The 25,381-nt window shown below is 38.4% G+C and overlaps 1 protein-coding gene across 1 annotated transcript; it reads right to left on the bottom strand.

The window, feature by feature from the left end:
- Positions 1-819: 819 nt before the first annotated feature.
- capn12 (calpain 12) lies at positions 820-24,757 on the bottom strand. The gene is made up of 21 exons (XM_053622671.1): positions 24,212-24,757; positions 22,582-22,651; positions 21,238-21,356; positions 16,392-16,525; positions 15,677-15,848; positions 13,643-13,726; positions 12,135-12,220; positions 11,950-12,027; positions 10,429-10,604; positions 9,843-10,093; positions 9,671-9,682; positions 9,380-9,588; positions 7,622-7,658; positions 7,448-7,522; positions 7,314-7,359; positions 6,208-6,269; positions 5,508-5,576; positions 5,091-5,169; positions 4,805-4,921; positions 3,259-3,311; positions 820-1,002 (listed from the first exon to the last, which is right to left on the bottom strand). Exons 1-21 carry the CDS (start codon positions 24,407-24,409, stop codon positions 976-978), a joined length of 2,154 nt encoding a protein of 717 aa, XP_053478646.1. The 5' UTR covers positions 24,410-24,757; the 3' UTR covers positions 820-975.
- Positions 24,758-25,381: the final 624 nt, after the last annotated feature.

Below are 25,381 nucleotides of genomic sequence, written 5' to 3'. Positions count from 1 at the left end.
TCTTCACCCTCTGATACTGTTAATACATTCTGTTAATAATGTATAATACTGTTAATACAGTTGATGATAATAAAAACAGCAAACCGTTTTTTAGTTCACATCAGGCTTAAGACCAATAACTGCATTCCAAAAGTGTTTAATTCCTAAAACATTGGATAAATATTCAAAGCAGAATGAATACTATCTCACGCTAATCCCAGCCTTTTGTTGCATTTTTATTGCATTCTTTTCTCTAAGACATTTTGGATGTTACCGACTTTTATATTTTGTTTTTGGTAAACTAAACAGAAAATAAACGATCATGTTTATTTTCTGTTGTGTTCTTAACACTGGAACATTTATGATCATTTTATTATATCTACCCTGTTTATATTAATACATTTCACATGTTTTTTTTTTTTTTTTTTCTAACCCAGGTCTATATGAGGATGTGATGATATGCTGGTACTGGGATTATGGCTGCAATCGATTCTTGTTAAAATTCTATCAGTTAACTAAAGAACTAAAGAATCAGTCATTTCTGGTCCTTGTGGATTCAGAGCTTATTTGTGAAACGACAAGAGTTTGTGCAAAATTAGACAAAAAATCATATTAATCAAATAAACCAAACATAATTGTGAGATCAGACAATATATCAGACAATATATCAGATAAGTAAAAAGTATGGTTAATACAGAATATAGTAATAGAGAACATAGGCCTTATTATGCTTCTATTTTAAAACACAAAAGCAGAGAGCGTGTGTCTGGACCATAATCAGGAATGACCCATATGACCTGTGTAATGGAGGGATGGATGGGTTGGTGGGTGGGTGGAAGCGATCGGAACAAGGCCCAGAGACAGTGTGATGTAAATGAAATGAAATAGAGAGAGAGAGTGAGAGCGAGAGAGAAATAACGCAGGTCCAGGTGGATGACGTATGCATAGTCCTGGCTGTACAGGTCTGTCCTGCTGAGGTGTCACATCTGAGCGCGCTCACACAGCCAGCAGCCTGAGCAGCCACTGCAGAGACATGAGCCGTTACACAGAGTATAGCTATTAATAACCAGTGGCTTCAAAAATATCAAAGTTAATACCAGAATCAGCTCTGTATTCACCTAAAACAAGGAACAGCAAGATCTAAGCAAGCTTTAAATACTACTGAAGAAATGAACCCTTATACAGCGTTCACTACATAGGCTATGTTGACTATATACACATTAAACAGGGGTGGAAAATACTTGAGTAATTGTGCTTCATTACTGTACTTACAGTTGAGATAATAAGTTTACATACGCCTTGCAGAATCTGCAAAATGTTAATAATTAAAAAAACACAACAAAACAAGAAGGATCATAAACATTGCAGTTTTATTTATTATTTTTTTTATTTAGTACTGACCCGAATTTGTGTAAATTCAGTTATTATTGTGTCTTGTGGACTATATGTAAACATCAGTTATGTGAAATAGCTTATTCAGGGCAGGACTAAATAAAAACTATTTTTATGATCCCTCTTATTTCCAAAAAAAAAAAAAAGACCATTTTTCAGATTTTGAAAGGCGTATGTAAAATTATGACCTCAACTGTACGTGTTATTTTGCCATGCTTATACTTTACTTGAGTATTATTGAAACTGAATACATGTACTTTTACTTAATTCCACTACAAACAATAATATATACTTTTTACAACTTACATTTTTATATAGACCTTCAAAGTACTCATTACGAATCACAAATGTTTCTTATTCATTCAGTCAGTCAATAACTGTGTTTTATATTAATTGAATGGGCTCAGATTAGTATCCAATTATTTTAGTTTAGCATCCAATCAAGTTCATGAACATAAAAAAACAACAACAATCTGTCATCTTTAGTGACTTTCTCATGCTACACAATGCAGTTAGCACTATAGCTAACCGTGTGGGTCTGATTATGGACCAGACACTAGACTGCAGTGTGGAACTTGCTGGAACAGTGTGAAACTCTACCTCAGGAAAATGTTTCAATATACTGGACTCATATACAGTATAAAGAGGTATCTCCATTTAAGTATGTTGTGGTAACTTTTGCTAATTTGCTGTTTTAAATAAGTTAGCATGTTTTCTTTGCTAATGCCAGGTTAGACTAGCATCGATTTACACAATATTTAACTTCTGATTAATTCATTATCAAACTGCATAGCATTCGTCATAAATATGATAAACAAACGTATAGAAATTGAATTATGTTTTCAGGCAAATTTGGCATAGTGTCTTTAAAACAAAATCATCGTCTTATTTCATCAGTTAGAAGGTTTTTTTTTTTTATTACTTGTGTACATTCTAAAGTAGCACCTTTTTTTTTTTAAACTTTCACTTGGGTAAGTTTTTAGCTGGATACGTAGGGCTACTTACTAACCCCTAACTTCTTTCATCTGATTAAGATTCTGACACATTATCCATACTTTCCCTTAAGTATAATTTCTCAGTACTTTTTCCACCCCTGCTAATACATACAAATATAGTCACCATCTAAAAGTATTAGTATATACACACTACAAGTAGACTCTTCCCATGTTCACTTTCTGATGATTTGAAACTAAGCCCAAACAAGTTCTATGTTGTAAACCGGAGTGTTTAGCTTTTCAAAGCTGTTGTAAAACCCCTGATATAAGCACACCTGTGGCACGATAAGTGAAATCTGTATTAATGTGCCAGGATCTAAAACCAATAAAACCATTACACTTAAGCCATTTTTCTGGCCATATAATGCCCTAATGTTTACCTATTATGTTGCTTAGCAACCAAAGCTTACTACTGTTAACAGACTAGATTAAATGGTGGGAGAATGGTTTATTGCGACTATCATTCGTAATAAATTCAATTATTTATTGAACACTGGAGTGTATGATAATTTATCATATTTTATCCTAATGGGGTTTTAGACACTCTGTTTTGTGTTGTGCCTGAGACCACTGCAATAAAATCACTGTAACACACACCCTCTCGTGGCTTATTGCTTAATATAGTATAATTTCACATGAGTCTTTTTGACCCAAAGTGAGCTTGAAGGTTAAAAATGAATCAGCCTGGATTCACTGAGAATTCCGTGTGAGAGTCATTCGGAAAAAAGCTTTTCCGGCTTTGCTCTTAACATAACATTAAACATGAGCAACCAATGAGAGGCAAAGCTACACAACAACTACAAAAGTCTAGCCTTAATTTCTCTAGTTCCAGGAGGGCTAGAGTAGCAGAAACAGAAGAAAGGAGCTGGAGAAGAATCATAACAGATCCTACCTTGTTTATGCCTCTGCTCTTCACCTCCAGGCTGCTTTCTGACTCAAACAGAGCTGTGGAGAAATGTCTGACAGTCAAATTCCTCCAATACCTCCAATTAACACCTTAACACTTGTACACCACTGTGCTAGTGATGTAAAAGCTGCGCAATACCTTAGTAATGCTCGGCAGGTATATTGACAACATTGCAAAGATCCCAATCACCTGATCCCAAAACTCATCAACACAAGCGTGTGAAAATAGAACGGTTAAATGTCTTTGATCTTATTCACAAACATTTTGGTAACATTCTGTAACATGGCAAGCTTCATTTTTTTGTTTTATTAATTATTCTTATTATTACTGGTCAGGCAATGAGCAGTGTTTCTATCTACTACAATGTATGTAATAACAGGAACTAACTTGTTTCGAGGACTTTCCATAACATTACATGTAAGTAACTATAAACAGATAAAAAGGGTGACATTATGGTAACTCCTCACACCAACCCATAAGTGATTATTTTCCTATAACAGATAACCATGTCATGTTTTATTCCTTATATAGTGAGTAGGAAGCCGTTTTGGATTCAGCCTTATTGTGTTTTGGGGGGATTAAAGAAAAACATTTTTACACAGAGCCTAAAAATGTCATTCAAGTTTCATCCACAAAAACATCAATATACATTATAGCACTATAACACTGAAGACTTGATATATTAAAATGTAGTCACATGCTAAAGTGAATACTAAATTGAAATTTGAATAGAATTTGAAAAAGGAATCTAACCGCACTAGTTTACATCGTGCACAACATGCAGTTACAATGCACTGTCCAGGATCTGTCACTTTTTCCCCCTTACATTTTATTCTGCCCAAATTTAAGTTTTTGACACTAGTTTTTGCTACTGTATGGGTATGTCTCAATCAGCTCCCTAGTTCAGTAGTCAGGGCAGTGATCATTTTATGGCCATTTTAAGGGTCGTCTCAATCACAAAATCCTTCCATGTTTGCTCCTTAAAAAATCCCACAATGCACCGCAAAAACCAGGGAGCATCGGTGCTCACTATGTTGCCTTAATGGAAATGGCGTCATATTTTCTGAAGCCTCTTAGCTTGGAACAAAAAAAAAAAAAGGCAGACGAATTCAAACTTCGTCTACATAGCTTGTTATCATTGTAGCTCTCAAATGATTACTTATGTTAGTGATTTTAGCTTTATTTGATGTTCTGTATATGGCTTGTTTGTAAGAGTCTAAAGACTTGTAAGTGTTTAATGATTTTAAAAAGTCGTTTTTACTGGAAATTGAGTTATCGTTGTCCAAATGTGTAGAGACACAGGGTCCTTACCAGTGGCTGAACCCGTGTTCATGATATACTAATTCAAGACCTATAGGGAGCTAGGGAGCTGATTGAGACGCACCAAATGTCTGTAACTGAGCTTATGTATGTACAGTATGTATCCAATCTATCTGCTAAATGTTACAGTTTGTGTGTGTGTGTGTGTGTGTGTGTGTGTGTTTGGATTGTGTAATACATGTGGGGATTCTGCTGTAATAGAGTTGCTTACAAAAGAGGACTTGCAGTCTAGTAACACATGACACGAAGATGTAGAAAGGCAATTGCTGCTCTCCAGAGCCGAAGCGCTCCCAAAGCATGTGTAGTATGTTATTATCACACTGCATACCTGAGAGAGGGGGGAGAGAGAGAGAGAGGTGAGAGAGAGAGAGCGAGAGAGAGAGAGAGAGAGAGAAATATGGGAATTCATGTTATGTTAATCTATGGTTTTCCCTTGGGTCCTGTACAGGTGTTTCTGTGCATCTGTGTGTGTGAGAGAGTGTGTTTAAAGCTCGTACCTGCTGCTTTAAGAGTTTGACTGAGCTCAAAAGGACTAATGGTTCCAGATGAATCCTCATCATACTCAAGAAAGATTGACTTGAACACACACACACAAAAAAAACCCCCAGAGGTTTCAGAAATGGATATTTACATCTTCAGTAAACAGCACAGCCACAGGAATGGAATGTAAGTCATTCACTACACGCTAGCTCTGCTTTCCAGCTGTGCAGAACAGCAGGATGGGAGGGTAGATTAACCAAACATACTTTTATTAAGCCTGAAATGATTCAGTTCAGAGACAGGACAGGGAGACAGAAATATGACAACAATTTCCCCCAAAACTATGCTAGCATCATCATTAACTGTGGTATTTCTGCTATTTAAAATGTTTACGTTGCCATAGCAAATCAGTTTAGGAGAGGAGGCTCGGGTACCTGCAGACTGCGCAGAGTTGAGAGGAGATTATCAGCCTGATCACGACTCAATCTGCCTCTACCACCAGTCTATGTATATTTACACACTCAGGATACTAACCAGGAGGGGCGAACAAAAAAGCATCTCAAGCAAGAAGGACAAAAAGGACAAACAAACAAACAAACAAGCAAAAAGAAGGAAAGAACAAAAGAGCAAAAAATGGGGTGGAGGAGGGTAAGGAAACAAAAATGGGAGTAAAAAGAGGCAAAGAAAGAAAGAACGGGAGAAAAATTAGGAAAGAAAGAAAGAAAAAAGGAGAAAACAATTGCTTAAGACAATTAGAATAAGAAAGAAAGAAAACGAGAAAATATAAATGAAAGATGGAAATGGAAAAGACAAAGAAAGAAAGACAGAAAGAAAGAAAGACAGAAAGAAAGACAGACAGACAGACAGAAAGAAAGAAAGACAGAAAGAAAGAAAGAAAGAAAGGGGAAAAGATGAATAAAGAAGAAAATGGAAATGAAAATATCATTCAAGACATTTGCTTAAGACAGTTAAAAAGAAAGAAAAATACTTAAAGAAAAATAAAGAATGTTGAACACACACTATGGATACTCGCTCACAGCACTCTGCACCTTAGTATACAAAAAAAAGAGGAAGAACAGCAGGAAGTACGAGGGGGGAAATGAGATGAATCCCCAATTCCAGATGGAAGGATACATCTTGTGTGAAAATGAGCTGTCTGCAGGTCTCCAGAGGAACATGGTAGTCCTTCTCTAGCACTGCAGTACAAACAGAAAGCGTGTGAGGCCCAACAGTGAGTACAACACAGCACTGTGCTGAGTTACAGACCATGTGCTAGTAATAAGGGGGACGTGAGGTTGATTCAGTTCATGAACCGGGATCATACACAGATCCAGTACACGCTCTGACCAACTCCGCCACCTGGTGGCCATTACTGGTACCACAATACACTCAAGTCCAAAGCAGGCGCTTTTCTACAGTGATAACCACTGATAACATCTGTGAAAAAAAAATTCCATTGACCCCTCAGTACATATTTGTATTATGAACATAATCCAAATACTCAGCTATTGGACTCATTATTTTAATGTGCAACATTACACATCTATTTATTACACCCATAGAGCTTTTTATTCCTGAACTTGCCCCGTAACATTCCATTTTTAATACCGATTATCCTACGCAGGGTCACGGGAAGCCTGGAGCCTATCCCAGGGAACTCAGGACACAAGGTGGGGGACAGCCTGGATGGGGTGCCAACCCATCACAGAGCACAATCACACATTGTCCAAATACTTATGGACCTGACTGTATGTACTGTACAGGAAAATAAAAACACAATGAAGTCAGACAATTATATCATGGAATATTTATGCAGAATGATGACTCAAAATCATCCCTAGGTGTGAATGAGTGTGTGAATGAGTGTGTGAATATGTGTGTGTGTGTGCTTGGTGCTCAGCGATGACCTGGAGTACCAATCAGAGTGTATTCCCATCTCACACCCAGTGTTCCCTGGATAGCCTCTGGATTTCCCAAAACCCTGATCAGGATAAAGCGCTTACTGAAGATGAATGAATGACTGAATATTTATCCACCTTCGTCATTTTCTGCAAAGTGAACTAAAATAAAAACGATTAATCTTTGACTCAAATACAGTTGAAAAGAAGTGTACCACAAATCCTATTTTGGCCAGGGATCTACATCTACAGAGGAAAGTAAGAAAATCATGAATTCATTTTGGTGAATGCATTTTATACACAACTTGTGATACACTAAAATTAGAGTTAGAATTCTCAGACCTGTGTTGAGCAGCTTCATAAACTCCAGCGCGTTTAATTTGTCATCCTGAGGAGAGAAGTGATATCGGATACTGCTTCTATACACACATCATATTAAAGTCAATTCATCAAATTCTGCCTGCACTGATACTTACCGGTCCAGCTTGTTCATCAAACCACTTCTGCACCATTCTCTGATCCTCAGGTGATGGAGGGTTTGACATTACAGTCTTCAGGACAAACATACACAGTAAGTAAGTTTGTTAAAGTGTGACTAGTGAGACTATTGTAGCTCTGCTTATCATTAACTCCAACACACTCATACTCACTGTGGTAAAAGCAGTAGGACAGGTGATCTCACGAACCCTGAGAACGGAGGACGAAGTTTCAATACGGTTTCTAATCAGCTGGATATAATCATTAAATACAGAGGTCCTTAATTCTGCAAATGGATATATAATACTTTATTCAGTTCAGTACCTAGCACACCTGACTCAGGTAATAACCAGACTCAAGTGTATTGCGGAGAAGTGGTAGCTCAGTGCTTAAGATGTTGGCCTTCTGAGCAGACGGTTGTGAGTTCAAATCCCTTGAGCAAGGCCCTTAAACCTCAACTGCTCAGTTGTATAAATGAGATAACTGTAAGTCACTATGGATGAAGGCATTTGCCATAAATGTAAACATTATGATCTAAAACAAAACAAAAAAGTTAATAATGAAGTTTACTACAGACTTTACAGGTTATATATAAACGGACTATAACCTATTTACTCCTCAATGGCACAACAGAAAAGTTCTGGCTATCGTCAAGAGGTCAGGAGTTCAAAGCCTGACGATGCCATCTACGGCTGGAAGTCCAAGAGAACATAACTGCTTGGGAGATAGAAAAAAAGAAAATGGAAAAAGGCAAAAATAAATAAATAAATAAATGGTAGAAAGAAAATGTACTTTCAAGACATTTGCTTAAGACACAGTTGTGACAATAACAAAAGAAATAGAGAAGTAAAAGAAAGAAAACTAATGGAAAAATGGAAGAAAGAATATGGGAAACAACATGAAAGAAAGAAAACTGAAAATAGACAAAAGAAAGAGGAGTACAATTGGACATGCTCTTTGGGTGGAGGGATAGCATATTTTCTCATGTCTCATCCGTCAATCACAGCAGCACTAGCCATTCACAGTCATATATGTATGCAGAAGAGGGCAGACAGCGCTTTGCTCTGAGCAGCAGATCAAAAGCTTGTGGTTGTCTGGCATCACGTGTCTTGAAGAAAGCAAGCGTTAGCCTTCACTTTCCCCATTTGGTGGCTGTTGTATGACAGGCTGGGTGAGATTTGGCAGGTGACCAAATTGAGAAGAGAAATGGAGATAAAATGCCGAAATAGGGGGTGTAATTAAAGATCATTTCACAGACGTGCAAATGCTTTACAGTCAGGACTTACTTTTAAAGGCTTTAAAATTGGAAGATATTTAACAACTTAAATGACTGTCATTTTAAAATCTCCATTTAAACTCCCAGGACCCATCAATGGGCCCAGATTTTTCCTCACTCTTGCAACTACATACATTTCCTGTTAGTTTCAATATAGGTACTGAATAGTTACTGAAATATCAATATGAAAAACTGAATAGGAAGCTGAGAGTTTAAGGGGCTACAGTATATTCAGTTTAAAAAAATCTAGAAAGACTGATTTATAAACAATATTTAAAACTAAACTGGCAGTGTAACAAATGACAATGTCAGTGTAAATAATGATTTGTTTGCAGAGTGCATTGCATGTGATATGAACAATATGAAGAGATAATAATAATAATAAAAAGTTGACAAATTATATGGACCAAAGCTAATTGAAAATTGCTCAACATTTATTGGGAAGCTAAAGTAAGTCAAAAGGAGCAGAACTAAGATGTTGACTATTTATTCTTGTAAGAGTTTTGCATCTATAATTTAAGAGCTCGAGGTTGTGAAGAGATAAGGCATAAAATTCTCATTCATTTCACTTCTTAAAAACTTTTAAGACTGTATGAAATGCTATGCCAGTGTTTTTCCTCCCGCCTGCTACTGTATATTCAACACTCCAGCGTACCCCAGTGTGTTGCCTTTCTTGGCGTAGATGCGGAGGAAAAAAACCCCGGGCTGGTTGGGCCTCTGTGTGGACACCACAATGATGTAGTGCCCCGGGTCCAAATGCACCTTCCTCCACACAGCCCGCATGTTACGATACTGTCCAGAACGGCCCACCAGTGGGTTAGCATCAAAAAACGCCTGGCTGAAAGATCCTGTACTGTCCTGCAGCTATTGGGATAGAAGGAGGAATGGATTGGGTTTCATGCTTATGCAGTTAAAACAGATCAGTCATATGTGAAGTGTTACTCACCTCAGGAGGCACCTAAAAGACAAACAGGAAGTTCACAGAGAAGGGCAGAGAGACAGAATAATAATTTTCCACAATATTTGTATTAGTAAGAAATGTAAAATATTGCCTATTGCACCTTTAAGCCTTTACTAATGACAAGCCTATAAAGTGTAATAGTGCATCAGGTTCTCACTTTGTAGATATGGTATCCAATATAAAGGAAGTTGACTTTGTCTTTCAGTCGACGGTCTTTCTGCAGCAGCTCTATCAGTACCGTGCATTTCTTCATCTTCTCTTTGTGTTTGTCCACACCGCTCTTTGCCTGAGCTGCAGCGCCATCATCGTCATCATCCCTGCCGTCCAAATCATCCTCGTCGATCTCCACGTCCTCCACGTCCTGCTGCGATAGAACCAAGTGGAACTGTGGGTTCTTACAGAAAGTTCCTGTTGGAAATAAAAAAAAAATCATTACTTGTAAAAAAAATTATTAGAAACAAAACAAACAGGAAACTGAGAGGAAAAGATGTTTGGTTTATTTGTGTTTTGATAATCACATTATAAACATTTTAAAAATTTTTTGTGATTTTTACACATTTTCATACATTCCATTTATTCATTAATTATAATAATAATTATTATTATTATTTTACACACAATAATTCGTAAATCCAGTTTGCTATCTGTGTTCACATTTTAAATAATATAATTACCACACATACACAAACACACACACACACACACACACACACACACACACACACACACACACACATACTTACGTGCGTTTTTGCGGCTGCCCCCTGCAGAGCACATGGGCACCCAGGACCCCTTGTGGGAGGTCAAGGACCAAGAGGAGGTGTCAGTGGCATTCCCTTCCTCTCCAGCATCAGAGTCAGGTTCCACACTACACAACTCCACTGTGTCAAACAGCTTGCAAAAATCCTGCACCCCAATCCTATGTGTACACACACACACACACACACACACACACACACACACACACACACACACACACAGTTGTTATATCACTTTTTAGTTAATAAGTCAAAAATGCTAGTGAGGAAACTTTGCAAGGAGCAACACTGTCCATCCCTAAACTTTCCCGTGGCAGAAAACGTACAGTTGTTGCAAAGCACTTATACTGGAGACTCCTTCCATATTGTATTACATAAATGTCCCCTTACAGAAAGTTTCACCATATCAGTGATTATATTTTGTTAAATACCTCTTTTAAAAATCCATTTATTATTAGTCTGAGATTATGTGGAGCGCTCGTTGTACAAGTCCCTGTGAACGAGCTGTTACTAGCCTATAGAGATGGTAGCATATTAGGACAAGCTCATTAAAATGAAACTGATTTACTTGCAGCCAGAACTAATGTCAGAGTTGTTATAGCAATGTAACCAATACCTTCTGAACCAATAAGAAGAACCTTATCAGAATTTAGCACTTCTTTTTTTCCCTCATTTTCTCCCTAATTTAGTCATGTACCAATTCCCACACATCAGCCAGCTCTCCCATAACATATGACAGCTCTTCCGCAGAAGATGAAGGCTAACACGTGCTTCCGCCGAGCTACGTGAGGCCAGCCAACTTTTCAAACTATTGCTCATGCTGCAACATGGGGCAGTGTAACACACTCAGAGAAAAGTGCTGTCTACCCTCTTCTGCATACATGAGCTCACAGACTCACACGATTGGCTAGAGACACTGTTATTGACAGAGAAGAGAGGGCCATCCCACCCACTCAGAGACCGCCAATATTTTTGCTCTGTAATCCAGAAACCATACTCATAAACAACAACTTGATGAATTCTTTATTCATTTATGTCTTACTAGACTTGTTCAAATTGACAATATTTACTTTTGTTATGAACAGTTCTGAGCAATGGGGAAGGTATTAGCAATATTGCTGGTTGATTTGACAATATATGTAGGATTAACGGCATGGAAGAAAATTCTTAATATTGACCTGAACATGCATTTACTCCACTAATTATAAACATATCATATAATCTATCAACTAGCCAACTTCTACATCATGACATATTTTGCTGATGAGAAGACTATGGTGGTTTGTTTTGTTGACATATTTGTCTAAAACTTAATGAGAGTCATTTAAAATGTTCATAGTAAGAAAACAGTACATATTGAGTAACCAGGATATTCTTATTATATATCCTGGACAAAAAAAATCATTTATATTTAGTACAGAACTGAAAACTTGCATCATTATTTTGCACATATTTGATGAAGAACATTTTGTAGGGGGAAAAAATATGCTGTTGATGTTTATGTACCAAAATTCTCCATCTTCTTCGATGTTCAATTTGATTCTGGTCTTCTCTGCACTGTCTATGCCATCCCAGACTTTACTCCTGTCCACACACACACACACACACACACACGCACACACAAAACAGCTTAGCAGCTATTAGGAGGACACAATTTTTAGCGCTAAAATGAAAACTGAACCATTTCTCACTTGTCACTCCATGGTCCACAGAACTCCACAAATCCCCAGGGGTTTCTCAGTCTCACCAGTAACACCTCCTCTGCTTTCTTGTGCACCTACGGACACATACACACACTAACTAAAGTTGCAATCAAAATTATTCAACCCCCATTGCAAACCGGGTTTATTGTCAAAATGTACAGATTTTCAGCTGTTTGCAGTGAACAAATCAAACAAACACAATGGAAATAGTTGAACACAACGAATGCTTCAAGTGGTTTCTCCAAATTCAACTGAAAATGCAACTTATAATGATTTCTCCAGTTTCAAAATTATTCAACCCCTTCATGGCGAGCATCTTTAGCACTTAGTAGAGCACCCTTCTGCTGTTATGACCTGCTGCAAATGAGATGTATAGCTTCTGGCAGCGTTCCTGAGGAATCTTAGCCCATTCCTCATGAGCATTGGCATCCAGTTCAGCAATATTCTTGGGTTTGCGTGCTGCAAGCGCCTTCTTCAAATCCCACCAGAGATTTTTGATGGGGTTCAAGTCAGGTGACTGTGATGACCCTGTAGAATCTTACAGGACTTCTTCTGAAACCAAGCCTTGGTGGAATTTGAGGTAAGATTGAGATCATTGTCCTGTTGGAAGGTCCAATGAAGCCCAAGCTTCAACTTCCTCACAGACGGCATGATGTTTTCTCCTAGGATTTCCTGATACTTCAGTGAATCCATCTTGCCTTCCACACACTGCAGGTTTCCAGTGCCAGAGGATGCAAAGCAGCCCCAGAGCATCACCGAGCCACCACCATGCTTGACTGTGGACAGAGTGTTCTTTCTTGATTCTTCTTCCTCCAGAAATACCGCTGATCCATCGTGCTGAAAAGTTCCAAAAGTTTTGTTTCATCCACAGAACAGAATCCCAAAACTTCTGTGGCTTATTTATATGATTTTGAGCCGACTTTTCTTGTGCTTTTGGGTCAGTAGTGGTGCACGACTTGGAGTTCTGGCATGGAAACCTTCTGCCTTTAGTACACACCATACTGTGCTCACTGGAACCTCTGTGTCTGTTACACCAAGTCAGTTGCTGCAGGTATTTTGCAGTCACTCGAGGGTTTTTCACAACCTGCCTTCTCAGAAATCTGGTTGTAGTCGTTGATATCTTCCTTTTTCTGCCCCGTCGAGGTATTTCATATTTTCTGCCCCTAGCCAGTTCAGGTATTTCATGTGTTCCAGCTCAAGCACACCTGGTGAAACTAATGATGCCCTTAATTGGATGTATCAGGTGTGCTTGAGACAATACCTGTTTTACATATTTGTGCTGTTGTGAGGGATTCTATTTAGGGGGGTGAGTAATTTTGAAACTCGAGAAATCATTATAAGTTGCATTTTCAGTTTAATTTGGGGAAACCACTTGCGTTGTGTTAAACTATTTCAGTTGCTTTTGTTTGATTTGTTCATTGTAAACAGCTGAAAGTCGGTAAATTAAATTAACCTTGTCTCATACAGTATGTACTGTATGCAGCTAGATATCTTACCTTATCTGTGGCAGTGATGGCATAGGCATGACCTTTGACCAGCCCCTCTTGAGTCACACTGCCAATCTCTTTCACACTTTTGGCCTGCACACAGAAGAAAATAAACCAAAAAAAAAAAGAAGCAAACAAACAGAACAACAATAACCATTGTCTCAAATGGCATGATATGAATTTCAGACAAAGGGGTGTTTCGATCTCACATTAATGAGAACTCCAACATAGAAATAGTGAAGACAGCAAAGACTGGACTCAAATTTCCAGAATGAGACTTGGCTCGGCTAGTTAGCAATCAGAGTGGTGTCATTAGCATGATATTTGAAGCTTTGGAAGCTGATCTGTTTAGGAGAGAACTAAGGACTAAGGACTAAAAGACTAAAGTGCTGCTGCATCACTCTCTTTAGGTAGAGATGAAGTATGGGCTCATTATAGCTGCTAGCTAATCTGTAGCAGTTAGTCAAAAGGGAAAGTGCCTGGAGTCTATCCTAGGGAATTCAAGACACAAGACAGGACACCCTGGGCGGTCCTGGGTCCCACGACAATCAGCCTACAACGCATCTTGGACTGGTGGAGGAAACCCCCGAAGCACAGGGAGAACATGCAAGCTCCATGCACACAGGGCAGAGGCGGGATTCGAACCCCCAACCTCGGAAGTGCAAGGCAAATGTGCTAACATCTAAGCCTCAATTTGGCTAAATATGCTATATGAATACAATCAAGTTGACTTTCCAGTTGTTAAAAACACATACAACTGAACAGAGCAGATGCGTGTGAGGAAAAATCTCATTTTACCTCTGAATGTCTAGCACACCAAGCATACACTTCACAGGTACCAAACCACTCCTCTGAAAATGTTTCAAAAGGAAAAAATTGGAAAGGAAAGGATTATGGCTATAATGTATAACTTGCATAAATGAGATATGCTGTGTATTCAAACCAAACATCTGCTATGACTCAATGTAAAACTTAAAATGTGAAAGCAATCTGGGTTTCAATATTTCTAATCAATCATGATTAATTAGAAATCCAGCTGTCATCTGCTATGTTATGAAGCATGTAGCAAAGGAGCATACTGCACAGATCATGATAATGTCAAATAAACAAGATTTACACATTTTTTTTTCCTTGGAGTTGATCAGCACAACATGATTGGTGTCTGAAATTTTCTTTTACGTTTTATATTGAAGCTACAAGGCTACAGTAGTGCTTGAAAGTTTGTGAACCCTTTGGAATTTGCTATGTTTCTGCATAAATATGACCTAAAACATCATCAGAGTTTCACACAAGTTCTAAAAGTATATAAAAACAAACCCAATTAAACAAATGCAAGAAAAATATTATACCTGGTCATTTATTTATTGAGGAAAATGATTCAATATTACACAGTGTGATGATTTAGGCATGTAGTCTGCACAATGCTAACCTATAAGCTTCAATTATTTGTTAATGACATTGCATTAGTCTCATAGCTTAAAGCTAGAGGAAGGAAAGTTCAGAACATCAAACATTCTCTTCAGTTCAATTTTATTTGTACAGCACTTTTATCAATAGACACAGCAGATTTACAGAAACCCGGATGTAGATTTAGATCTCTAATGTTAATGAAACAAGTCAGAAGAGACTAGCATGGAAAAACTCTCTGAGACAACATGAGGAAGAAACCTTGAGAGGAACCAGATCTAACCCTGTTAAAAAACCCAAAACAATAGAAACCCTCACAGAATTGATAATGGTTTAAGTATTTATAATGGTGTTAATGGTTATAATGGGAATTGTATTGGTTTTAATGGAAACTGTAATGGTCCCTGTGGGTCTCTCCTAGTAATTTGTTGCCTTCTATTGGTGGCAGGTTATAATTAGTGGATACCATTAAGGACCAATAATAGTAAAGGTAAAGGTTTTAATGGTAAGCTGATGGTCTGTAATGGTATTTGTAGTGAAAACCATTAGAATTTCTGTGGTGGTTTCTATTGGTTTTTTCTTCAGCAAGGAAAATGGAACTCGTGTGTGTGTGTGTGTGTGTGTGTGTGTGTGTACCTGTATGAAGCAGCTTAGTAGGCTGCCTCTGGACAGCGCCGCAGTCAGAGTCCTCCACAGGACGGGAGGCGTGCGTGAGGAAACCGGACGAGTGTAGGCAATGCCACCCGTGAAGTCCTCCATCCCCTCAGAAATATTGCCTCCCTTTAGACTGTTGTAGGAGCCAATCAACCTACACACACACACACACACACACACACACACACACACACACAGACAAACACATATACACACGTTTCTCTTTCTATCCTTGTGAGGATAGTCTAAGACATAAATGATTATTAATGCATGTAGTTAATGCTATACTACACCTAAATCTTACCCTAACATTTAGCCTTTTTTTTAGTTTTTACATAAAAGCGCAGTTTTTGTATAAAAAAGTAGTTTTTTTTGTCAGGACCCGTCAATTTTACTGTGCTAATGGTTCCCATATATTGTTTGAACATATTTTACACACTTCTCCATGATACCAACACAAGCACTGCAATCTACATACAAAAACCATGTATTAAATTGGTTCGGATCACACTTTGATTCTGTCCGCTCTTCATCAGGACTCTACTGACGCATGGATACCGAGTAGGATGTCAACAGTCATTTGTTTACACGCAATTAGACTGTAAAAGCGGCCTAAGAGCGTCAGGAAGCTGTGTCACTGCTACTCTTCTATCCCACACGATCTCACACAGTCACACACACATATGCTATCACTGACTTGGCGTAAGCCTTCTCCACCAGGGCGCTCCAGAACTCGTTCTTAGTGCGCGAATAGCTGAAGAGCAGACGGCCTCCTCGCACGGGCAAACTGTCATCCACCACCACCTCCACCCACTCACCATACTGCCAGAACTGAGAGAGAGAGAGAGAGAGAGAGAGAGAGAGAGAGAGAGAGAGAGTCACTTCAGATAATTGGGTTAATAGCAGGACTAATTCTATTTCTAGTATCGGACAATGACTTTAATTAGACCTGTGATGATACATTATTTTTGAACACCCGCTATTTTAGCATTTATGGTTAAGAAAACAATAGACGCATATTAAATACTGATAGTATGGTATAGGTGCATTGCAAACGGTGTGACCATATTTAATTGCAATATAATCCAGTGAAATCTAATTGCAACTGGTTGAGATCTTGATTAATCTAATCAGGCTACATAATGCATTTATCTTCCTATTCATAAGAGCACTGGTTAAGTCTTTTTATACATAGGCTTAACTGGTTTTCACTTGAAATCATTTTGCTTGAATCAGCTGATCAGAATCACAGTGGATCTGGAGCCCATCCCGGGAACATAGGGCGCAAGGTGGAAATACAACCTTGGAAGGGACGCCAATCCATTGCAGGACATCACACACATACACACATATTTGCATGAAATTGGCCAGTTCAATTACCAGCATGTTTTTAGGAGGTGGGAGAATCCAGAGGGAAATCACACAGGGAATGTAAAGATTATTTAGTCAACCATCTAAGAGCATATAATTTAGTAACTACGATAACTTATTTAGTAACTTCAGTGAAACTAAACAGGACCTAGATATTCTCGAATTTTTGTTTATTTAATATTATATAAAATTTAATAATTAATATTAAAAATATATAATATTTTTCTTGATTTCATGATCGGACCATTTCCTACCACCCTATAATTCCTACAGCATGCCCTGCCACATATTAGTCCTCTTATACCACAGTAATTTGCCAATAATTAAAATGTTTATTTATTGAAGCATGACATGTCAGACTTTTTATCCTTTTATTGTTCCATTTAATGCTGTGGAACATACATGAAATAAGTTCCTGGTATCACTAGCATTATAACAGCTATACCTCTTTTTTCTTTATCTTGAAGTTAATGAAATAAAAAAATGCCATGTAAACAAGACTTATCTCTGATGGCTACAAAGCACTGACACTGGAGACTCCCTCCAAAAATGCTCCTCATATCAACGGCAATGAACAACAGGCGTGCTGTGGTATCTGACGCCAAGACATTAGCAGCAGGTCCTTTAAGTCCTGTAAGTTGCAAGGTGGGGCAGCCATGGATCGGATTTGTTTTTCCAGAACATCCCACAGGTGCTTGATCGGATTGAAATCTGGGGAATTTGGAGGCCAAGTCAACACCTTTGTCATGTTCCTCAGACCATTCCTGAACAATTGCTGCTGAAAGAGGCCACTGCACTTGGTCTTGGTCTGTAACAATGTTTAGGTAGGTGGTACGTGTCAAAGTAACATCTACATGAATGCAAGAAGCCAAGGTTTCCCATCAGAACATTGCCCAGAGCATCAAACTGCCTCTGCTAGCTTGTCTTCTTCCCACAGTGCATCCTGGTGACATCCTCTTCCCCAGGTAAGTAACGCACACGCTGCCAGCCATCCACATGAGGTAAAAAAAAAATGCGACTCATCAGACCACCTTCTTCCATTGCTCCATGGTCCATTTCTGATGCTCACGTGCCCATTGTAGGTGCTTTCGGCAGTGGATAGGGATCAGCATGGATGCTCTGACCGGTCTGCAGCTACACAGCTCCATACGCAGCAAGCCGCGATGCAATGACACCTTTTTATCATAGCCAGCATTAGCTTTTTCAGCAATTTGTACTACAGAGCTACAGTAGCTCTTCTGTGGGATCAGAACAGGTGGGCTAGCCTTCGCTCCCCACATGCATCAACAAACCTTGGACGCCCATGACCCTGTCGCCGGTTCTCCGGTTGTCCTTCCTTAGACCACTTTTGGTAGGTACTAACCACTGCACAATGAGAACACCCCACAAGACTTGAAGTTTTGGAGATGTTCTGACACAGATGTAATTGCATCAACTTTGAGGACTGACTGTTCACTTGCTGCCTAATATATTGTATCCCACCCCTTCAGAGGTGGCATTGTAACAGGATATTGTCATTTCAACTGTCATATACAGCTGGTACAATATTCAGTGAAATGAACCAATGTTCCTCCAGGACCATGGTACTACATAAAACAATACACTAACTACAAGAGATGACACAAAACTAAATAAGACCTACACATTTTTACATAAAGTGCACATGCAAACAACACAAGACAGTTCAGTACTTACTAAAACAGGACAATAATGAGCATTTAGTGGTAACCTATACATTACAGCACAGTGAAATTCTTTTCTTTGCATACCCCAGCATACCAGGAAGTTGGGGTCAGAGTGCAGGGTCAGCCATGATACAGCGCCCCTGGAGCAAACAGGGTTAAGGGCCTTGTTCAAGGGCCCAACAGGGCAGCTTGGCCATACCAGGGTTTGAACCCTCAACCTTCCGACCAGTAACCCAGCGCCTTAACTGTCCATCACCACTGCCCAATAGGCACAGTAAGTGACAGTGTAGCACTGACCAGTACACAGTTTTAGTATGGAAATGTCTGCTATAACAGGTAGTGCAGGTAGTGTGTGTGTGTATGTGGGTGTCAGTCCAGCCTACTTTTTAAACAGGTTACAATAAGAGAAAACTCAGTTCTAAGTTATATAACAGTCTGTTCAATATTCTAGTTCTGTAACTGTTCAATATTCTAGCAGTCTTCCTTTTTTTTTTTTTTTTTTTTTTTAAACATTTGCTGATGTAGCGTTATACCATATTTAATGACATTCTCTTTGAAAACTCTTTGTACTTGTCAGCACTCCATCTACTAGCTTCCTGAGCGGGTCAGAGGAGGTTGTCACTTCAACAGAATTCAAGAGGAACTTCAACAGAATTACTCGGCTTGTGCTGACCTGTTGACAGGTATGAATATAGCGGGCTATGCACATAGCCACTGTGTATCTGTGCATTCATGCCCTTCGGCAAAGGCTACATGTCAGAACACACAAATCATCATACCATAATACCATAAACAACAGACGTGCACCTTCTTTTACCTTTCTTTTATCTCTCTCTCCTGCTTTCTCACCAGAAAACCATATATATAATAAGAGGCACCCATGTCTCCCCTGCATTACCTCACTAAACACCTTGGGCTCAACTATGCTTTGAAGTTATGTCCTGCAGTTTACTCAAGTTTACATGTAAAATGCATCCATGATTGCTAAGGAATAACATACTTGTGGGAATGCTGTTACAGGAAAATAATCAATGACATGGTTGTGTATTGTAGCATGATGTGAAACAGCATTATTATTACTGCACCAAAGTTGATTCTTTTCCATTTAGAGCATGTCCTAAAGTTTTTTATTCCACTTATACCATAGCAAAATGTCCCGTGGTGGTAAACTGATAACGACACTAGATAATCCTTCCATAAATGTTAAAGAAATGTCATAAAAAATGTCTGTGATAAAGTATCCTAACACTATCTTTATTGTAGCGATAATAATAATAATAATAATAATAATAATAAAAACACATTTATTTTGTCCTAAGGTAATGCATACTATAGCATATAGTTGTAGTTCTATTTTTCCATGTAGGACTTACACCATTAAAACTTACACCATTATTTGAAGCATGTACATAAATATTTAAGTCTGCAATTACAGAAAGCAGATTTTGGGTCAGACAGATTTTTATTACTTAACTACATCCAAAGTGGGGTCTGGGTATAGCATAGCCAAGGGTCTGTGAATTTTTAAGTTTTGTTACAGTTGTGGAAAAAAAACCCCACTGGCCATTTGAATGGGTTTAATCCAAACTTTAATAACTCAAACATAAGTAGTCTTATAATTGATGTTAACTTAAAGGGGTCCCTGCATTCAAAAAGTGCATGAACCCCCGATCTACATTATCCTCATAGCTCCAGTATAAAACCAAACAAGCATTTTTCAGACACTGAATATATCTTGGTTGCTGAAATATTTCAGGTTAATGACCCAAAATGCACATTTTCCACAAAGTATTCATTGAATCCCTTTAAATATCATTTAAAGATTCATCAGTTCAGATGTTTACTTACTGGAACAGGCAGCTCAGTTAAAGCAGCAAATTATTTAGGAAGTCTGTTCATGTGGCTGAAGGAAAGGGGAGCTGAATGTACTTTTATGCTTTCAGGAAGCTGATGTGTCTGTTTCCCTCACCTTCCCCTAAGGCACTTATTTAAGAAAACATGTCAAAAAGTCTTAACCACCTGGATGGATGTTCAAGGCTTGTGCCAAACACAGGAGTAACACAAAGATACCATACTGAAGATTGCTTTTGAATGAATAATGATAGCATGTGTGGGAGGTGTGTTGATGGGGGTTGGGGGATGTATGTCAGCATGAGATGATGGGATGTTTGGGGGGAGTGAAAGGATATCTGGAACAATCCCCACAACACCCCTGAGGATGAAGGGCTAGATAATGCTTATTAGCACCCCTGTCTAAATCTCTCACACACACATGAAAAATTAACCTCGATCCTCACTCCAGCTCATAAATCAGATCTTTTATGTAAATGCATGACCTCTGACACCCTCACAGTGTACAATTCCATTCATTAATTTTCTCCCTGCATATTCATATGTTAATAAACACCATCTTTTGAATTTAAGAACGTGTACTTGACTGGTCTCGACAGTGAATTTCCAGTCGTAACTGGCATTCATCTGTCTTACCCTGAAGCGGAAGATTCCAGCATAGGATGCATCCATGGTTTGTCCTGATGGGACCACTTTCTCAAACAGAGTCGGGTGCATAGTGAGACAGGACAGAGAAGCGAGCAACCAGCAGTTACCTAAAGAACACATGCAGGGAAGGGAGGTAAACATTATCAAGAAAAAAAAAAACATCAGAATTTACTGTCATGAAAATGACAGCACATATCAGTATTGGTTCAAAACACAGATAACCAAGTCTGTGATCGATGCACACATACACACACACAAACACACACACACGAACACACACATTAAAATTCCTGCGTAACAGTAAACAGCTGTTCATCTGCCTAGAAGGGTTTAGAGATGGTCAACAATTTAACTGAATAACATCATGCTTCCTCCAGACCCAAAGCCAGAATCATTACTCAACTCTCATTTTTCACTTTTACCCCAAAATGCCTTTTCATTTTGACTGAACATTTTGCACACACACCATATATTCACAATTAGAATAGTTTGTTGTATATGAGGTGCCATATATATTGGAAAGCCACTGTACTCTGTAGCACATATTGGGTCCGGAGACTTAATCATAAACCTAATTAGAAAGCAATCACAGATTTATATTTAAGCATTTGAGGATGAGTGCTTTAGTCATAGATGAGGTAGAGAGAAATAGGCTGGTTGTGTGTTGTGTACGTCTGAAAACCAGTGGTACACACTGTAGAGACACTTTGACCAACAACAACAACCTCCTCATCACATCTCATCTGTCATTGATTAAAGGGAGTAAAGTTGCAAATATGCTGCAGGATTTTCCGAGCTTGCATGTTTACCAGCAATCAAAACCAGACTGAGTGAGTGAGTGAGTGGGGGATGAGTGAGTTGGAGAAAAAAAGAGGGCAAAATAATTGTTAAAGTTGAGAAGGGAGGAGGGAAGGGAGCATATGCATGCCAAACCATCCCTCCATGCCTCCCCTTCCTTTTTTGTTTTGATGTGAAGGCCCCGAGGCAGCTCTGTTTTACAGCTCTCAGTGGGGCGTCTTCAGAAGGAGCTGGAGACCTGCATAAGCCTCACAGCTCGAGGGGGAGAACGGGAATGGGATATTAAACATTATAACGGGGCTCATGCAAAGATGAGGAGAGAAAGAAATGAGAAGGCAGTGAGAGAAAGGATGAGAGAAAATCTGCATGATAACAGGAAGACTAGATATGAGATTCTCGCCAGGGCAGATGTCTTTCTGATTGTGCTCATGCCCACAGGCCATTCTTCAGTGATCTTCTCCTTCCTAAGATGTGACCAAGCCTTATCCCATTAGACTTAGGTTTAAAATATCAAGAACTTGTGCAACGACTCACCCAGCTGGCCCTGGCAGATATCAGTAGTGCCTGTGGTTCCCTCCACGAAGACAGCGTTGCTGCTGATTTCCTGAACACATTAAAAACAGACATATATATATATATATATATATATATATATATATATATATATATATATATATATATTTGTACGACTAAAGCACTCATCCTCAAATGCTTAAATCAGGGAACATAAATCCGTGATTACTTTTTAATTAGGTTAATGATTATGTCTCCAGACAATATGTCTCTGGACACAATGTGCCACATCAAAAGTCCTGAAGCTACATCTTTGATATATATTTTAGTGCCTTTACTGATCTCCTGTATACCCAGATGTAGGGTATGTGCCAATCAAGGGTTCACTCCTATCCTCACTAATTCCTACTTCAAACTGCCTGAGTTTTATATATATATATATATATATATATATATATATATACACATACACATACACACACACACACACACCATGGGTCTTGTAAAGGAAAACAAAAAAAACCAAACATATATTTTAAGTCAGTTCTGATTCCTATACGGTCCTATAAGATTCCTATATGAAATGAAGCAATCAAGATGTGATTGAAGTGTAGATGTTCAGCTTTCATTCAAGGGGTTTAACAAAAATATTGCCTTAACCGTTTAGGAATTACAGCCATTTTTTGCAGAGTCCTACCCTTTTCACAGGCTCAAAAGAAATTGGACAAACTATCATAATCATAAATATTAGGATTATTTTCAATACGTGGATGCAAATCATTTGCAGTCAATGACTGCCTGAAATATACAACCCATGGACATCATCAAATGCTGAGTTTCCACCTTTTAGATGCTTTGCCAGGCCTTTACTACAGCCACCTTCAGTTGCTGCGTGTTTGTGGGTCTTTCTGCCTTCAGTTTTATCTTCAGTAAGTGAAAAGCATGCTCAATTGGGTTGAGGTCATCGGACTTTTAATTTCTTTACCTTAAGAAGCTCACACGTCTCGACTGCCTCATTTCAAATCCATTGTGGTGGTGTCCAGAGGCAAAATTACGAAAATTGTGTCACAGTCCAAATACTTATAGACCTGACTGTATATACATGCTTTTGGGTCAACATTACGCTTGACATCTTGCATGAAACCGCAATAGTTGAAAAGACGGATCAGAAACTTCCTCCCTGACTTAAATCTAGATGTGGTATTAATATATATTAATACCAAATATGTATATATTAATGTATTAATATATATTTCCCTGATGCTGGGGTGGTAACTAAAAGATACATATTTTGTTGTAGCTTTAGTATATATCATTTACATAGAAAGGTGTATGCAGCTAATTAAGTAAGCTAATTACAATTATGTACCTTTTTTAAAAGGTGCACAATATCCACATATCCAGGTCAAACATGTATACATATTAAGCGTAGAAAAGACAAGTGTGCCCTAGTTCTGTGTCCAGTTCAAGCACACCTAGGTGAGATTACATAAAAGACCCTACCGGGTAAATGAGTGTTTATCTTGTTATAGCACCTAATATGGGTTTCCAAAGAATTCAGATCCTGAGACAATGCAAGAACCAGTAGGATATAATATGCAGTTGGATACCTTGTGCAGATGTGCAGATGTGCAAATGTGCAGATGGATACCTTAGGTCTAAGCCACTTGATGGCCATTTTGGGGTCTGGATCTGCCGGCATGCCGATGGAGTTCTGATCAGCAGTAAAGCTCGGGTCCACGAAGAGTTTTCCGGACTGGAGACACTCATCACGCAGAGACACGAAGTCCTGATTCTTAAACTTCATCGGATTGGTAATGGAGCCCGGATCGGAGGCGCTGTCCGACATGTCTCAGCAGGAGCTCAGTCAGCTAGATCTAGGTTAAGCTCAAAGTTTTGAGTAAATTTAAGGGGAGAAGTTTGTAGGAAGTTTAAGTATCTCACCCTGCCTCTGGTGTCCGCCCAGCTCTGTGCAGTAGCCTACTGATATTGAAATCCGCCTAGCGCGCAAAAGTGCCATAAGCGCACCAATTCATTCAGTCAATTTACCATTTACAAGATAGCAGAGCAGAAAACAGCCATAAATATACATCACTGTGCAAAAGTCAGTAAACAAAGTCACCAACCTTTACTTAAAAAATAAAATAAAATAAAATAATTTTAAAAAATCATCAGTAGTCTCAGGTACACATTGTGAGCAGTTTTATAAGGGAAAGTGGTGTATTATGTAATATGTTATTTTCTTTACTGGCATGCAAACATTTTTCTACAACATTTATTATTACTATTATTTTGTTGTTGTTGTTGTTGTTGTTGTTTGGACATTTAAAATGTTTTTGTACTGACTCAATAAAGCAGAAGTCATAAAAATAAACATTTTATTAAACAACAACAACAAAATAGTATAGCAAAGACGTTTGAATAGTACTGTAAATGGTCAAAAATAAATGCGATTATTTTTTGTTTAGTTTGAATCAAGAAGGGGTGGTTTTTTTTTTTTTTTTATTATCTTTTGGCGAAAATAAGATCCGGGAGACCTAGTAGCAAACCAAACATGACTTTATTAATTGCACATTCTAAAGAGGGGTAGGGCAGGTTTTCATTTCACTGCAAGTTATATACTGTATATAATTGTGTATGGGACAATTCAAATCTTGAATCTTGAAAAATCTTGACTTTTCTAATAAATTGTTATCCTTTAATCCTTTTATAACCTTTTGGTTTTTCCCTCCAGTAAAGTTTTTTAAATGTCATCATTTTTAATTTATTCAACTTCAACCACTTCAGATTTCCATTCTTTAAAATATTGGACAGAGTATGA

The sequence above is a fragment of the Ictalurus furcatus genome, chromosome 4 (genome assembly GCF_023375685.1).
Source record: "Ictalurus furcatus strain D&B chromosome 4, Billie_1.0, whole genome shotgun sequence".
NCBI classification, from domain to species: Eukaryota; Metazoa; Chordata; class Actinopteri; order Siluriformes; family Ictaluridae; genus Ictalurus; species Ictalurus furcatus.
The sequence above is the reverse complement of the archived record's forward strand: the minus strand, read 5'-3'. Positions and strand labels throughout refer to the sequence as shown.